Genomic DNA, 18,203 nt, shown 5'->3' with positions numbered 1-18,203 from the left:
TATTACATCAGCTACCTGCCAATAAAAGTCCCGTCAAAATCGGTCCAGCCATTTCGGAGATTAGCCGAAACCGACCGATAGACAAAAAATGTTCTTTTGGTGTACGTACTGTATTTATATTCATAAGCATGTAGTAAAAAAAGGTTATTTCAATATTACAAACAGACACTCCAATTTTATTTATATGTATAGACTGGATGATGCGTGAATGCGCGGGATTCGGGAGACCTGCCGGTCGTTGTTGCTAATTTTGTTACGGTCAAGGTTTTCTTTTGGGTGTAGTCCTGCTTAACATGTTTCTTTTAATACGAAACCATAGCATTTAGATAAATTTCTATTATAAGAGTGAAAATACGAAATCTAAACCTAAAACTTTTTGTATACCAAATTGACATGTAGCAACAATTTGTATTAGAATAATTATAAACAAAATAGATATACATAATAGGAATAGACTAGGGTAACAAAGCTTGTCACATCTAGGCAAGAAAAGAAAAACCCGAAATAAAACTACCTATACCAAGTCGCCTGGCCAAGTTAGCAGTTATAGGCTAATAACCTTCTATTCGGCACGTTGTTGTTATGGTAATAAAAATTATTCTATATGAACTTGTTTGTCCCTACCTAATGAAAACAAGTTTCTTGAAAGCTTCTCAAACGGTCTACCGCATTATTGCTTCATCAAGAGGCGTTCAACTCGTACATCGCAAACAAGACCGCACCTATACATGCAAATTGGATCGCTTGCCCCTAGAATAAGATTTTATACAAGAAAAAGTCTTCAATCATAAAAAAAAGAATATCCCTATTCCCGAATAGCCAATACGCAAACTTTATACTTAATTTTGTTACATACTCTCTTTGGTACATTTGCCTTTAGTTACAATAATGTAGGTACCTACTTTTGCGTGTAATAATTATAACTTACTATTAAAATAATGTTCCAATTTGACAGCGTTTTTTGTAATTATACGCAAATCACGAAACAAAAAATCTGTCATTCTTAGTTGATAGAATCAAAGCTAACATTGATTCCCGTAAACTAAAAAAAAATTGCATATTGTTTTTGCAATTCTTTTCATATAGTTTACTTTTAGCTATTGAAACATTTAAACATATTAACACACTAACTGTGCCCTCGACTTCATTTGCGAGTACATTTGTAAACACCACCTATTTGAAATGATAACAATACAGAAAACTAAATCACCTATTTAGGATATATTTTGAGGGTATTTTTCTCAGCTTTCATTAATCTTTCTTATAAATTAACAAATATTCAATGTAATCAATCTTATAATTAACATATCTGTGAAATACATCCTAATTAATTTAGCTCTCATTACGGGAAACTTAGACAAAGAGTTTCCCCCTCTCTCGTCTTACAACTTTATTATATGTAAAGGAAATATGAACTGAGCACCAGACATACAAACAATCCACAATAATAACTTTCTTGTATTAACTGGAGCAAACGGATCTACCTATCCACACTTTCACAATAAGGGAAGCCGACGATTGCCCGTCAAAACATCATTGTTAACTCTCACTGTAAGGAACATGGACCATTCCCAGAGCGTCATAACAAGTTTATTAAGTTAGTATCAATTATAGTAGATTGCCATAAGACCTATTTATAGACCTATTTAATAGATATTGGCCGCCTCTCAAATTTCCTGGTGTCAGAAGTCAATTCATCTGTGTCTGAGACGAGTAAGCCATTAAGTCAATGTTATGTATATTAACTATTGAAATTACAAACAAAAATCAATTTTTTAAGATATTAATTATATTCACATAAATACATAAATTTAATAATAGATATTATTATGGAATTTACAGTTATATAAAACTGGATCAGTGTTTTAATTATGTATACAAAACAATTTTAAAAATAAACATGCAGGTATCATATTTGAGTCATGTACGTATATACATAATAATATTGTCTCAAATAATAAACTATTACAATTGCTGCTTACAGTAAAATTTAGAAGTATTAAGCGAGACAGAACAAAACTGTCTATAACTCATATATACTCGTATCAATTGATCATATATCGAATTAATAGAAAGTAATTTATACTATCTAATATCCGATAGGCTGTGTTACGTGCTTGTATAAATAGACTACCGGTCACAAACATGATTATTTATAACTTCTGAGAAAGTATCATAAAATTAAAAAAATAAATTAAAATCATATATAAATCAAGAAATATCTGTGCTATTATATAGTCCTAAGCCTTATAGGCCTTATATTATGAGTACTAAAAAACTGTTAAGCACGTGACAAAATAACAAATAAACATTTTATTTATTTGAAGACAACAAAAACCTTTAGTAACTAAATCACCCAGGTCAATGTTTGTACGTTGCCATTATTTTTACCAAACTGGCGACCATTATAATATGCAGTACCTATGCTACAATTGCATCGTTATTAATTCGTACCTATGCTTGAATTTCCTTTCCTCTTCTTTCGAGTCAATGTCAACTAAATTTATTTTTAAGAGAATTTTCTTTGCAGACATATAAATATGTAAAAAACATAAAATACTTTGTAATAAAACAGGTTTCTGCATATATACCTATTACCTTCTCGTAATAAGAATAATTCAACAGTTAATACGTTGTTTACTGACCATAATGGTCAAATGTATATTCATGATGCAATTCTTATAATACTTTTATAAAGTAGATACGTCTTTTGTAAAACAGCTTTAGTGCACTATAAATATATATCAATATATACCTACATAAATAGTAACTAGATCAACTTGCAATTATGATGATTAGACAGGTCTAGTCGCGTCATTCGGCATTACTAGCAGATTTTGTAAGGGCCATGTTTTTGTATAACATCATATATATATGTACCCAAAATCTATTGCAAATAAATTTATTATTATTATTACTAAGCTAGTTCTACATACATACATCAAAATAAAGTATGTATATTATTTATTTATTTATTTAATTATATGAGGCCGTCGTGTGTTCTAGCGGTTTGACACACCGGTTTACTTCCGTAGATAGTGGGTAAGTTTCCTCACAAGATACAAACATTTGTATTCGTGAGTTTGACTGTTTGTGTTGGTCTGGGTATTATATTGTGTATTCAATGTACACAAGGTTCATATGGCGATCATTCATCAACAGAAATAATTTCAAAGAATGTTTAAACGAATAATTCGTTAATTGTTTGAAATACTCGTGTGAAGCAAATTTATAAATGTGAAAAACTTGTTGATATCCTAATCTATATGATATCTATCTACATATAATAATGTTGTTCTTTAAAACAAACTGATCACACATTTGTGCAACTACTCCATATTAGTCGACTACCTTATCGATTTCAGAGTCGAATTTATAATTCTCAGCATGCCTCTCCAGCAATTGTATTTACCAGCCTAACTACAAACTGTACTCATAATAGCGTATTTACTTAAAACAAACTTCGGAGTAGGTATTTGTTTTCAGTTTTTCATCCATTGTCAACTTTTAAATTATTTTAGCGGTGGGTAATTCCCACTAAAAACATTATTTCAAAACGATTACGAAGTTAGACGATTTAAGCTATCTTTGAAGCTTAATTCAAAGGTTGCCTAAATCTCTACAAGTCAATGCTAACAGCAATAACTGAGATTTAGTTATTGGTTTAAGACAGTCATGTATGTGCTATGTTATATAGAAAATAGCAAACTAAAGAAGCAAATCATCAAGATTAAACTCGCAAAATTTATTTAATAGTAATGAAATAATAAATAATGTCGTAAGTTGTATCCCTATTGCCATCTTCAAGTTTCATCACAACTTATTTTCACAATATTATTTGTTACGATAACATAAGATTCATCTAAGCAGAAAATTACAAATAATTATATTGTTAATATTGAAAATGAAGATATAAAAATGCACATGGTTTAAATGCCAGCAATTGCTAGAGAATTAATTACAAATTGGATAAAAGTATATAATAAAAAAATATTTATGTACTCTCTACTCTCAAATAATACTCACATAAACATATGGCAGCTAGAAGTCTAACAGCATTTTGTGGCGGGTCACATTCAGGGTAAAACGGCTTGACAACGTAGTGCCCGAATGTCAGTGCCACTATGGCTTGCGTGGTCGGTCTAATGATGAGCAACGCAATCCAAAGTCGGAGAAATGCTGGAAGTGGACCAAAGGCAGCATAGATATATGCATAGTCTCCTCCTGACCTGGTAATGGAGGTGCCAAGCTCTGCATAGCATAGAGCTCCTAACGTAGACAGGAGACCGCACGTGAGCCATATTAATAGAGACGCAGCAACTGATCTGTTAACAAAAAAAATTATAATAATAATCTCAGAACAACTCACACAGCGCCATCGTCACAAGTCAAGCTAGCTAGAGCTTGTGTTATGGGTACTAGACAACTGATATATTTTTTTTTCATAAATACATACATTCTATATATGGAAAACACCCAGAACGATAGAAACAATCATAGTCATTAATACAAATGTTTGTACCGTACGAGGAATCGAACCCGCGACCATCGGAAATAAACCGGTGTGCTAAACCGCTAGACTATAGAGACCATCTAAAATTACTAGTATATAACGCTGAATAAATTGTGGTGAACACAACAACGCTTCATTTCATACTGAATGACATTTATGTTAAATTATTTTAATTTCACACTACTTTTTGTTATTTAGAAGTTTCTACTCGTAACTTAACCGTGTAATCGTGATGTAATTTTTTGCTATTGGTATTTTCTAATTTGTATGTTCTTTAAATATTGGTGCCAAAGTATTAAAACAGATAAATATATTTTTGATCAGTTTAAAAGTAGACTAATCGATTTTAGAAAATAATATCTGTATGGAAGTATTAAACCACTTTTGTATTTGTTTTGTCTCATTAGTAAAATAAGTTTATTTTGTTCATTTTTATTTAAAAGAATATCGATATATTTCTTAGGCTTTATATGGTTATAAACGCTGAAAGGACAAAACAACTGACAGTTCTCCAGATGGAATGTGATAAGCGTGGACTAAAGAATTAAAATTGCTCAAAATAACGGGTCAAAAGTTACTAGATTGAAAAAAACATCCGCACATATTTATCATAACATTTGATTAATTCTAAACTAATAATGTATAAAAATAATTAAACTTTCGTCTCGGAAGTCGCGCCAACCAATATAAAACCCGCTGATATTGCAAGGATAATGGCACGAACCAGTCAAGCAGGAACTGGAACGAATGCTTATGGTAGTCTTACAACAAGCTGGCGATATCCAAACTACAAGTGTTTGCATATTAACTGGTGATTTTTAGCAAGCCAGGATGTATGCAAGCATCATAAAGGTCAACCACTGGAAATAGATATGTGTTCATTCTATTACCTTGTAGTTAAGACTCTAGATCTGTGGGGGCCAAAGGCTTGAACATTTTTTAAGGAGATATTTCATCGGTCGATAGAAACATCTGGTGACCAGAAGGCTGGTCTGTAACTACGCCAACGGAAAGTCTTTACGATAAGATTAAGAAACCTTCTATTACTAAATACATATTTAGTAATAGAAGGTTTCATATTTAGTATAATATATCTAATTATAGGTTTATAATTAGATATATTATACAATTCGTTTATTATAATTTGTTTCGAAACCGACCCTCATACAGTAGAATGTCCATTAAAGTAACCGATCATTACTTTATATTATTTTTATGTGATAACTGTATAAGGTAAATACACCTGAAAGGTTCTTTCTTATTTTCTAATACCTAAATGAAACAGGTTTTACTTCAATGTTTGGTTATGAACACAACAATGTAATGTTGTGTTAATTACCGTACGTTTAAGGAAATCCTGTTTTATTTAGGAAACCTAAGAATACACATATCCTTAGTGTATCCGTAACATATAAAGATCACTTTTCTGCCTTTTTTACATTTTAATTCCAAGTAGTTAGTATAGCTATTGAGAACAGGAAATTTATAGACTACATTGTCTACGTCATTATAGAAATTTCCTAGAATTATTTTAAAAAGAATCATCGTAACCGTAAAATATACACAAAAAGAGATACAGTCTAACCGCTACTTCGGCCTTGGTGGTAAGACCACAGAACAAAAAATTGCCTACCACTAAACGATCGACGCAGTAGCATTGTAGGTAATAGATTTTAGACAGAAAAAATTGTTATACATATTATTTTTTATTAGGTATATACTAGACATAAAAGACGCAATGTATTTATGTGTTTGTGTCAGCTTTACTTTGTTTGGGACTATGTCATGTCATTTATTTGGAAATATTTCATCCTGTATTTCAACCCAGAATAGGTTCTTTATACAGAACAAAAATATCTTCTGACTTCTTATAAAAAATCATTAACACCTGTCTAGCAATTTAGATGTAAAAAGCCAAAAAAATATTACGCATGTATAATGTATAAATAGAATGATATATTTGGGAACTCTAATCTAAGGAATTGATAAATGCAAAGTACGAATACTGGTTTCGTAAATGCATATTCATGCAATTGCAAAATATAAGAATGCATACCTACTCATTTAGCAACTGTAATATCTACATAATAATATCATAACTTCTAAAGTTGTCTGTTTATTTATAAATGTCCTCTTGTAGTGTCATGACACAATTATTGACCACCTACTACACTATAGAAACTGGTTTATTTTAATCTACTCATAGAGAAAAGGGTGCGAGTTAATGACCCGCCTGATGGAAAGTGTTAACCTTCGCACATAACATTATGTAACGCCATGCTTGTACTCGTACTTTTACGTAAAATATATTCAGTACTAGTTGCTACCCGTAACATTGTGCGCGTTGATAATAACTTTTTTTTTAAATTAAATGAAATAAAATATGTCAAATAAAAGTTGCCTAAATCACTCCTTTTATCATTAGCTCTTTGGGAGTAAAAATCGCGTCAAAATCGGTCCAGCCGTTCCAAAGATTAGCAAGAATATACAGACAGACATACAAATTAGATTTTAATAAAAATTTTGATGTAGGAACCATATTCCTTCATCTGCATTTAGAGTAAAACTCTTAAGTTGAAATTACAAACAGACGTTTCAAATTTATAGGTTTGTATAGATTAAATTGACTCTTTTTTCACCTACTTATACTACGTACTTCTATAAAATATTAATTACGCAACGGAGTTCGGGATTGTTTTCGATATTATTTCATAAATGTCCGCGTAATAAATATAGGTACATGCATATATTCAAAGGGATATATTATATTAATGTACGAACAGTGAAACTTACTCTATAACCCGTACAAGACGCTAGTTCACTAGTTTTAATATATTATATTTGTGTAATAAACATAAAAATATAAATGATATAGAGATCGAATTATATTGGATCTGTTTTCCACGTTGTTAACAATTAACACTATTAGGTCTATCTAAAACCGTTATGGTTATGTCCCGATATTTTCCACAGCACGCTAAGTTCACTAGTTTAGTTAATAGCATTAGCGCAGGAATCACAATTTATTTTCATTTATCGTACATATTGTATTGAAATCCAAAATCAATGATTTACAGACCTTTGTCCATTTAACCTTTGGCCGTAATGATAGGCATCAAATGTAATGTAGGTATAGCTATCACAAAAATCATCAATGCCAAAGTGCTAAAGAGAAAATATTCCTTGTTTCTTCTTTACAATAATAACTGTACATTTACATGTTAAGGTTTCCGTTGGATTCACAAAAATAGATGGAGAATTTTATAAAGAAAAGTTTTACAACTACTTAGTAACCTAGTTAAAATAAATTTCCCTGAAAATTTTTAATGTTTAATAGGAATAATCTTTGGTAAAATGAGCAATATTCAATAGTCAGTCATTCGGAAAGTAGATTTAAAGATATACGAATACTGAACGTTATTTTATAAGATCGCGTCTACCTATGCTTTCATAAAGAATTCGTTCTGCGAATTCAAGGTTTCGTAACCCAATACTCTCGGTATAATAAAAAAACTTCATTGAGATTATTGTGACCTTGTGGTTTCCTTCTCTTGTTTCCAAGACTGAGGTCGTATGTTTTGTCCCGTCTCCATTTATGTTAATTTTCATAGTTTACTAATTCTCTTATCTTTTGGGGTAAACTTTCTATTTTCAATAATTATCTTCCTATCTTCATCAGGGGCTTCGATTCCTTTTTTTTTCTGTACACTCCTTATACCTACTTAATTATGATTATGAGTATGTGGCTAAAACCAAATTTTACAATTTCATTGATATTCTATAATTTTTCGATATGATAATTATCGGGAACAGAAGTTAAAGCAGGAAAACAAATAAACAACTGACTGATTAGCCTATATATATACGTCTCACTATTTAAGAATAAGAAGTGCGGACATATCTCTGTAAATATTTACAAGCCTATAATCGTCAGCTAAGCCTTTTGTCGCATCATGTGAAAATTAATAAATAAAACTTAGCTGTCATTATTTCACAATCCTTCCACAATAATTGGAGATTACAATTCCCATATTTGCGTTTAGCCATTCAGATATAGATTTCACTAATTTTAGGTATTTTTCACTAATAAATACACAGGTAAGATGCCTAGCAAGAATTATCGCACACGCAATGATCAAGAACAAATTAATTACATAAATGGAATAATATATAATTCGATCTTCTCTACCTACTTTGAATTTCAAATTACAGGTATGCAAGCAAAACTTTTCGAAGTGGATTGGCCTTAGGTAAACAGCTTTCTGAATTAAAATAAAAATTAAACAAAATGTTAAATGACATACATATAAGTACAATGTTACTAACCTACCAATCCGCAACATTAATACTCATGTTTTAAAAAAATATATTCAAGCCAGGACATCAAACTAGTGATAAATTTGAAAGATGAGTTCATTTTACTGTCAATTTTTCTAAACGTAATCTATTCTTAATTAATATTAAATTAGATATATTATACTATATATTCTGTGTTGATTATGGCAGTATATTCTGACATAAGAATAATATCCTCACTTCCTTATTGTTCATAGCTTCTGATAGTATAAATAATCATCATGATAGTTTTAAAACTTAATCTCTTGTCGTGATAACCATTTTCTGACACAAGTATAAGTAGGTATTGTAAGAAGACACTAATATGTTACAGAAATAAATAGGCGCGAACTTAGTCACGCTACTTACCCGGTATACAAAAACACTCCAGTAGGCGAAATAAATATTCCCGAACCAATAATAGTCCCAATAATTATTCCGACTCCATTGAACAGCGTAATTTTACGTTTCAACACGACTTTCCCGTCCGCCGCTTGTGATTGTTCGCCCATTCCGTAAAAAAATCAATGCCCACCGGCAATACGCAACGCACGTGGACTAAACACAGTTTGCACGTAATTACGGGACCACTGTTCGGAGCCGACCAACCAACAGTACACCTCAAAATCTCTTACACGACTGAAGCACTTTCTGTGTCACCATTTTTACGATCGGTGTAACTGGAATATATCTTGAATGACGTCAGTCGAAACACAGCTACACGACTCTACAGAGCAGTCTCTACCGCGCATGTGAGATTGTTACTGGAAACTCCGATAGAGTGCGGAACTGTGGAGCGCTACCCGGTCCCTTGCCGAATTCATACAGGCGTCATAAATGCTTGCCTAACAAAAAGAGACACACAATGTTGTGAAAGCCTCTTCATAGGTCTATGAAAGAGATAGAGCACCCCATAGAAGCATGTATCAAGGAATTTGACTTAATGTGGCGCCGAAAAAAATTACGAAATAATTTAATCTTTGAATTCATCGAGTGTACCTGCTTAAGATGAAAATACTAACAAGTTTTGATAAGACCTATCAGTCAATCAATTTGAAATCTAGTTTATATTACGCTACATGTTCCATGATGTAACAATATATAGTAATTGCGCCTAAACACAAGCATTAAAAGGAGTGCTCTACTTGTTTCATAAGAGTTGATGCAACTTTTTTTGATGTTTCTAATTGAAGTAATTTGTGAGTTTTATTGAAAACTAACTACTCGCTCCGGCTTCGCACGGGTATACATGTATTATATATATAAAACTTCCTCTTGAATCACTATATATATTTAAAAAAAACCGCTTCAAAATCCGTTGCGTAGTTTTAAAAATTTAAGGGACAGACAGTGACAACGACTATTATTTTATAGTGTGTAATGATAACATAAATTACAGTCATCTATATGTTGTATGACTTGTATGAATTTATGTATTTATTTTTGATATACAAAAGGTTTTCTGTTTGTAGAGATAAACATAAAAAGAATATACGAAAATATGTAATCGGATAACTTGAAAATCTTTTTAGAATATATATAACCATTTTATGCACATGGTTTTATCAATACTGATATTGCACATAGCATGTTTACGGGTATAAGCTGGCGGTTTACCAGTGGATTATAGGATAAGAATGATGTCAGGTCAACTAACCAATCGTGGTGACTTCACCAGGAATTTATATGCGGTTTCCAGGGAAAGCCGCGTGGAGGTCGATCAGAAAATCATATGGTAGCAATGTGGCTAATTTGAAATTTCATTATTAACAAACTCTTTCCTTATCTACAACCAGTAGGTCCTTACCTAAATAACTATGTTACAGGTACCAATAAAAAACATAATATACAAACAAATATTATTTCTATATTGGCCTTTAAAAGTAAAAGTTTTTCAATTAAATTAGTATGTACTTTCACTGCGATGACTATTGAGCAACCCCTGTGTACTACATCTCAGAGCTATAATTTTGCAGAGGCAAGAGGTGCGAGAGCGCACCTTCGTCCTTTCGATGTGCATCCCCATGCAAAAATAACAAAACGTTGCTATGTAGCGCTATATTAAAATACTGCTTACTGCAAATCACAATATGATTCATTTTCTTAATCCACCTATCCTAACAACTACAAAATATAAGCGTAATCTTCTATTTATTATTTACTAGCTTTTTATTATTTAATATTAGTTTTTTTTTTTAATAAAAAGTATCCTATGTTCATTCTAATACCTTCAAAAACATGTGTACAAAATTTCAAGTTGATCGATTCAGTAGTTTTTGCGTGAAACCATAACAAACATCCCTACATTCACATTTATAATATTACTAGCTACTCGCCCCGGTTTCGCACAGGTGTAGATGTATTAATATATATATTGAAGAGGCCGTTGCGTAGTTTTAAAGATTTAAGCATGCATAGACAGCGACAGCGACTTTATTTTGTACTATGTAATGATTATGGATGTAGTTATTTATAATATGATATTTCCTATATTTTGAAATAGGAAAGCTTTAAATTTATTTGGTATATATATAAAAGTACCTTCCATAACATAATTAGATCGATAATGATAGATAGATAATGATCAGAGTAATTAGAATTCATTAAAATACTATAAGCAAAATCAATTAAATATCTGTATAACGAAATATACACATAAAAACAATATATTTTCATCTAATATATAAAACTCACGTGTATTTTTCATCGAACTACCACCACCGTACCACCCGCCAGAAACTGAAATACCATCCTGATCATCTGGATGAATGGCGGTCTTCCACAGTGCGGTTTTCTAGAAACTTTTTGCCCCGCACAACCACATTGTGGAATCACCTTCCAGCAATGATATTTCCGAACCGATACGATATTGAAACCTTCAAGAAAAGAGCTTATTCCTTTTTAAAAGGCCGACAACGTACTTGCAATTCCCCTGGTGTTGCGGGTGCTCATGGGCGGCGGTAATCAATTACCATCAGGTGAGCCGCATACACGTTTGTCCTCTGTGTTATAAAAAAAAAAGAACTCTGTAAAGACTACCGATTTTTATGAAATTATTACTATACTATACCATTTGGTACGTTTGATAATAGATCGTAGGCTATATCAATCTGTTATATAAAATAATTTAATAACAAAAAAAAGGTTGCCCGGTCAGCTAGTAGATAAATAAAAAACAACTACTTTCTAGAACCCGTATAGGCCCAAATATTCATAGATAAAAAAACAAAACGTAAAAAAAATAAGCTTGTTCCAAAGAAGTAATAAACCAATGATAATTCAATACTTCCACTAACTCCGCTAACAATCAGAGCTCTACATAGAGTTTGTAGACAAATAACCTTGGCCTTCAAAATAAGCACTATTTTCTTATAACGGGTATATTTATATACTTGTTTTCGCATCTCTTCTCATAAAGTACGCATTTCACAGGTTTTTAAAGTCGATTATAATGAATAAGTTAAAATGCTAATTATAACAACAACTTTTCCTATTTTACAATTCCGTTTCATTTAAACAATAAACGTTGTTGCTGCTGTGTTGTATATCTACCTATTTATAAATTATTATTTATAAATAGGTAGATATACAACAATCAAATAGGTAAATTACATATTTGTGTTTTAGGACTTCCTTGACCTATTTATAAAGCGAATACCTTATCTTTTTAATAAATTACCGTACATTCCTTTTTAATTTTATAGATGAAAATTCAAAAAATACATTTTAAACAGGTATTATAATGAGCTGAAGAAAAAGTTGCGTCTTACATGTGCTTACTATTTTATTGTAATCGTCGATAACCATGTTTTGAAGACGTCGCGGGAGACATCCTGAAATAAATAAAACGAAATTGCAGCAACGGAGCGATGCGCCCGCGGCGCGGCGCTACCGTCGCGCGATTATCCGACGCCATTTTCACACCGTTCGTGAGCTTTCCCGCACCGAGGTACGTATGATCGTTTTCACTCCAAATGAAAATACTAATGACACTATTATTTTATATATAACATAAATATAACATGAAAACACAATAAAATTACTTAATTAGGTTTATAATTAACAGAATGCTTTCAAACCGCCTATGAATACAAGAACATTGACCCTCGAGAGAACACGTAACAGTCAACATGTTTTTTGTTCGTTATGATAATTGCTGAATATAAAATAACTAGATGTATAAATTAATCAAACCTCTCAGCGAGTTCTACGTTTAGGCGGTGTAAAATCACAAATTCATACACTAAAAAACTATCAGGGGCTAATAACATCTAAATGTGAGCAGAGGAATGTGACCGTCATGTTTCAGTTACATCAACGTATAGACAAGACACAGTGCACTATCTACCTAACTGTACGGAATAATTAGACAGTGTTGTGTTCTGTTCGAAAGACGATCTATTTATGTCATCATGTCCTTATTTTTTTAATAGATCGCCAACCATCCCCCGCAGCGGCAGTGTTTCGAGACACGAGTCGTGTCGCGAGCTGCTGTGCCCTTCGCACGTGCTGCAATCCTAACCGTGTCCACTGAACATTTAGCCATAATAAGTTATTGTAAGACACTCCGATGACACTTATTCAAGGGGCCGAAGAAAAAACTAGCCGTATGGATGGACAGCAGGCGAAGGAAGACAGTGGGAGATCCATAAGACCCGTCAGAAACAGAAGGTACACACGGTCAGTATTTAAGAACAATAAATAGGGTTTGATGAGTCATTACTTTCGTTTTCTATAAGTACATAATATTTTCTTTGTGATTCAGACTCAGAAGTCAAAGTGATCGTAGTACATGAAAGTCGTTTATTCTCTGTGTGACGTATCGACACAGCGACAAGTCACACGCAATGTTAACTTTAGGCATTTCGCCATGTTCATTGTTTTTCAGTTTTATGAATGTATGTCGTATGTTTTAGAAGAAGTATAATTGCCGGTCAGAGGCCTCAGAAAAGGCTTTTCACACCAGAAATAAAACGTTACTTGAAAGATTGGCTGGTAAGACGGAGAGACAACCCATATCCTAACAGAGAAGAAAAGAAATATTTGTCCCATGAAACGGGACTAACGTATATTCAAGTAAGATTTATATATATATTATTTACAATACAATATAAATTACATTGTCATAACACGTACACGTAATTAATATTCAGGATAAATTTAAAAAGTAGAGATAATAACTACGTTCTTGTTCTATTTTATTGTGAAGTATATGATAATTTTTATGAAAAAATCTAGGATAATTGTGACATGGATTTACCTTACATTCGTGCATTTTTATAAAATACATGTATTTCACGATTTTGCTTACCGGCAACCTAATTGGCTGTGAGCCAAGAATTACTTCTTCTGCATATAGTCACTATATTTGTCACGGCTTTGTTAATGATACTACGGTTGTTTTTTTATCTAACAGTAAAGAATCATGAGGTACCTACCTACCTTCTCTAAATACACAAAGCAGAAGACAGCCAAGAGTGTGTAGCATTAGTATGAAATTTCGTAGCCGATTGATTGATAAATAATAAAAATAATTTTGTATTGTAAGTTGTGTTCACGAAAAACCAACGTTTTGAACAAATTGTCTTCTTGTTTATATAGATATATATTACTATGTTAAGCAAAAGTTTCCTATCCGTTTTTAATTAATTGCGCTTACGGGGAAGTATGAAATCCCCACACAATACTCAATCGAACACTTATAGTTTGTAAAGAGAAATGTAAATGTTAATATATTTTTTAAATAATGTATAGTAAATAGGTATATTAATTTATTTAAAAAAACACCATACACTACCATATATTTGACACACACGTATATATACCATATATACTCTTTTGTTCAATTATTATTGCTGTTACAAAGATCTTTTTGTATTTTTATTACGGTAAAATTATCAACAAATTAAGTAAGACCCACCGTTTATTAATTTACAGATTTGTAATTGGTTTGCAAATTGGCGAAGAAAATTAAAGAACGTCAATGCTGACCGCAACCAACCAACTTGGGGTCATTTAATTCGTACGTACAACGACCGTGCACAGGGCAACGTCGAGCAGTTCAGCATCTGCTCGGACGATAGCATATGGAGCGAGCACGGCCAGAACAGTCCTAATCCAGAATCACTAGACATCGATAATGGACTAATGAACAGTCCTGAATATATGACAGAATATCAACAGACCGAATCAGATACGTCTTCAACATCGAAAGAAAGATACGAAGTATACAATAATAACTCATATGTTGGTGTCAATAATAATGAATGTGGGGAATCCAAGATCATTACCAGTCCGCTCCTTCTCAGTAAATGGTTAGAGAGTGCAGCCCGTTTCCAACCGAGTGAGACTAATTACTCGTGGTGGGCGGACGGGAAAAAACGAAAGAACGAGTCGAAAGTCCAAACAATTCTCAATACAACACGCCATGACCGGGATGAGGTAGAAGCAGCTGTAGCTCTAACAACTTTAGCTAGTGCCTCAAGTCGCGTCACCGCGCCGTGATCATGTGGATTCGGCAGAGAACTGTGCTTGTTTTTTATATGCGTTTCGTATCTTAGTAAAATCTGCGTCGTTACCATAATATTGCCTAGGTATAAATTGGGCTATTGAATGAAAGCAAATATCATTAGATTTTTATAAATGTTTAACTTTGCAATCAGAAACCTAATTCATATTGTTAAAAAAATTATATTTATCTACGTTGCAGTTGGTGGTCAAGAAATTTGCTACCTTATAATTCTTTACATGATGTTAGTAATGGGAACACATTTAGCACAAAATAGAAAGATGTAGTACGAATCGTGTAGAGGTACTATAAGCTACTAGTTTTCAATCTAAAATATATTGCAGTTATGTGAATGTGCATGAATTTTAAAGAGATTACCTTATTTATGTTAATGCATTCTTAGTTATTACGTGTCCTTTTTCTGAATCTAAATAATTAAAACAAGGCAAGAAACTTCATCACAATCAAGTTCCACGCATATAATCGTTTCTATTCTGGTTTACGAATAAGAGATTAACAACAATCACGTATTATTGAAATCTGTCAGAACACATTTGTTCATATTTTGTCCTAAATTCGGTAAATTCATAAATTGTGACTGAGCGGATTGAATTATTTTCTAACAAATGTATCCGTCCTAAAATGTTGTTTCCTCTACAAAAGCCCATGCTAAAGTATTCAAAGACGGAGAACACTTGGTTTACGTTGTACAAAACAAAATTGCTAAATTATATTACATACGAGTTTCAAAATTCTTTGAAATTATAAGCATTACCAAATGTATTGAATACGGCTGTGTAAAATGAAATGCTCGTGGAATATAATAAGTACGATTTTTGTTCTCCCTAAACACAACTTATAAATAAGGTTTAGTTATCCTACTCAGACTCAAGTTTTTAAATGCTATGTGTTATTTTATATAAACACCTACTTATGCTTTATTGCTTATTTCAATATATATCTACTATACTATATAGGTACGTGGTACATAATACAGATAGAATAGAACAAATTCAAATCAATTTAATTTCATAAATTAGGGTAAATAAAATTTACACGACATGATCGATCAGTTTTGCTCAAGTATTATTAAATATAAGTTGTTTATAGAATTAATATATGACTATTTGATCTCCATTAGACATAAAAAAATATCTACCAAAGAATGTGTTTGAAATTATAAATATAATGTTTCTTTTAAAATCAATGTTGTTGTTTTATTGTGGTCCGTAAATAAGCATTGATATATTCTACAATAGAGAATCTTAAAACGGAAGCATTAACAAACACCATTATTATTTAAGTACCTAGGCATAATTCTGTCATACATACGTGTTAGCAAAATAATTTATTTTTCTATACTAATTTATAGTGTCTCCTCAGACGTAAATATGATATACACGTGAGGGCAATAAAAAATTAAGTATTTTATTATTATCATACATCTGACGATAACACATTGTTGCAACTAAAACAAATGTGGTATAGATATTGAGACAATAGGTACGAAATAAATACTAACATTCAATTTCAAGTTCCGCTTGTCGCACATCTGCGAATAACGATGCTAGTCTCTATAAAATAATTGTCTTTGGTAAGCTTCTTGGGTTAGACTTTGTAAAGTCATGTCTCATGCAAATGACTTTACAAAGTCTAGTCTTTGGCTAGATTTTGTAAACTAGACTCATGCCTACACTTACCTCAGTGTCACCTAATTCAACCGTGAAGCAGCTGGGCTTTGTAGATTATTTAACAGCATCTATTTATTACGGCAGTGAAACTACAGGATATGAAGGCATAATATCTCGGTCCTGCGGAATGGCCAAGACATGAGTAGTATCACGAGTGCCCCATAATAACATGATGTTAGTAGTGCCATTCATGTGGTGAACGTCGCGGTTACCATAGACAATTAGTTGTCTGTGATTACCAGTCCAATCATAGCGTTACTTAAGTTAACTACGATAATTTACAATATTGATTATCCATTTCATTATTATAAGGAATAAGGTCTGTCTGATTGTTACGTTTTCCTTATAGCATAGGGTACAAACGAAAAACGAGATATTATTTGACAAAATGAAACTATCAACTAGCTGAAAAGAATCCAACTACAACAGTTAGTATGTAATATTCTCTTATCTATGGTTATAACAACATCATCAATATCCCAGGATATTGATGATATTGTTATTGGAAAAAATCTGTAATAAACACAGTTATATTCATAAAAGTAGCTAAGGGTCTGATATATACGTATCTGGAGAAAGGTAGGCAGTCATTAGTGTATACTATATACATACTACTGAAAAAAGATACACATAAAGAATCTCTGCTTATTGTACTTATGCAGTAAAATGTGTGAATAAATTCACATAATTTTTAGTCTGTCACTATGGTATTCTCACAGTATCAATATGGCAACCAATAGCCTTTTTAAGATTTTTATTCTTGTAATTTGGACACAGGATTAAGATTGCATAATGTTATGTGACATTCTCTACCAATTATATAGATATAAATAGATGATCATTGTTTTTTTTAAATATAAGCCAATAAATGGTGGAGCAGTAGTTGATGAAATACTGTAACCAAATTAATATATTACTTTCATGAAGCTTTCATTTAATAGTAACAACATATATAAAATAATTTTACCTACTGCAGAATCTATTCTACAAAAATGATACAGCATAAGAGAATATTTACTTAAATATCAGAACTAATCAGGGTGCTTCCAATGAGGTTGATTGTGAATACTTACGACATATAAGTATGTATATGAGCATAGGTAGAAGGAGACAATGTAGAAGTAGCAAGCAACACAGTAAATAACCCCTATTTAAA

The 18,203-nt window shown here is 32.0% G+C and overlaps 2 protein-coding genes across 6 annotated transcripts in view; one reads left to right on the top strand and one right to left on the bottom strand.

Moving 5' to 3' along the window:
- The window catches only part of LOC131853659 (large neutral amino acids transporter small subunit 2), a 32,467-nt gene extending 22,883 nt beyond the window's left edge, over positions 1-9,584 (bottom strand). Inside the window, exons 1-2 of the mRNA XM_059204638.1 lie at positions 9,218-9,584; positions 4,027-4,325 (exon numbers count right to left, since the gene is read on the bottom strand). Of these exons, the coding sequence (XP_059060621.1) occupies positions 4,027-4,325; positions 9,218-9,360 (442 nt within the window). The 5' untranslated portion in view covers positions 9,361-9,584. The remainder of the gene's footprint in view (positions 1-4,026; positions 4,326-9,217) is intronic.
- A 3,142-nt stretch (positions 9,585-12,726) lies between these two features.
- Positions 12,727-18,192, top strand: LOC131853668 (homeobox protein Mohawk). 5 transcript variants are annotated; one of them, XM_059204658.1, is made up of 4 exons: positions 12,727-12,797; positions 13,282-13,519; positions 13,768-13,924; positions 14,786-18,192. In XM_059204658.1, the coding sequence occupies exons 2-4, from the start codon at positions 13,419-13,421 to the stop codon at positions 15,350-15,352; spliced, it is 825 nt and encodes a 274-aa protein (XP_059060641.1). In that variant the 5' UTR covers positions 12,727-12,797; positions 13,282-13,418; the 3' UTR covers positions 15,353-18,192. The 5 variants fall into 5 exon arrangements, with proteins under 5 accessions (XP_059060641.1, XP_059060640.1, XP_059060639.1 ...); XM_059204657.1 differs by having other exon boundaries at positions 13,765-13,924; XM_059204656.1 differs by having other exon boundaries at positions 13,282-13,528.
- The last annotated feature ends 11 nt before the right edge of the window (positions 18,193-18,203 follow it).

Source organism: Achroia grisella, unplaced genomic scaffold (assembly GCF_030625045.1).
Source record: "Achroia grisella isolate CSIRO2021 unplaced genomic scaffold, CSIRO_AGI_Agris_v1 utg903, whole genome shotgun sequence".
NCBI classification, from domain to species: domain Eukaryota; kingdom Metazoa; phylum Arthropoda; class Insecta; order Lepidoptera; family Pyralidae; genus Achroia; species Achroia grisella.
This window is presented reverse-complemented; position numbering and strand designations above follow the sequence as displayed.

Bases quoted from the DNA above. Each gene is read 5' to 3' on its own strand.
- LOC131853668 (XM_059204654.1), top strand. From the start codon at position 13,419: ATGACACTTATTCAAGGGGCCGAAGAAAAAACTAGCCGTATGGATGGA. The intron at 13,529-13,764 runs GTCAGTATTTAA...CGTATGTTTTAG, and splicing joins AGAAACAGAAGGTACACACG to AAGAAGTATAATTGCCGGTC. The intron at 13,925-14,785 runs GTAAGATTTATA...ATTAATTTACAG, and splicing joins CGGGACTAACGTATATTCAA to ATTTGTAATTGGTTTGCAAA.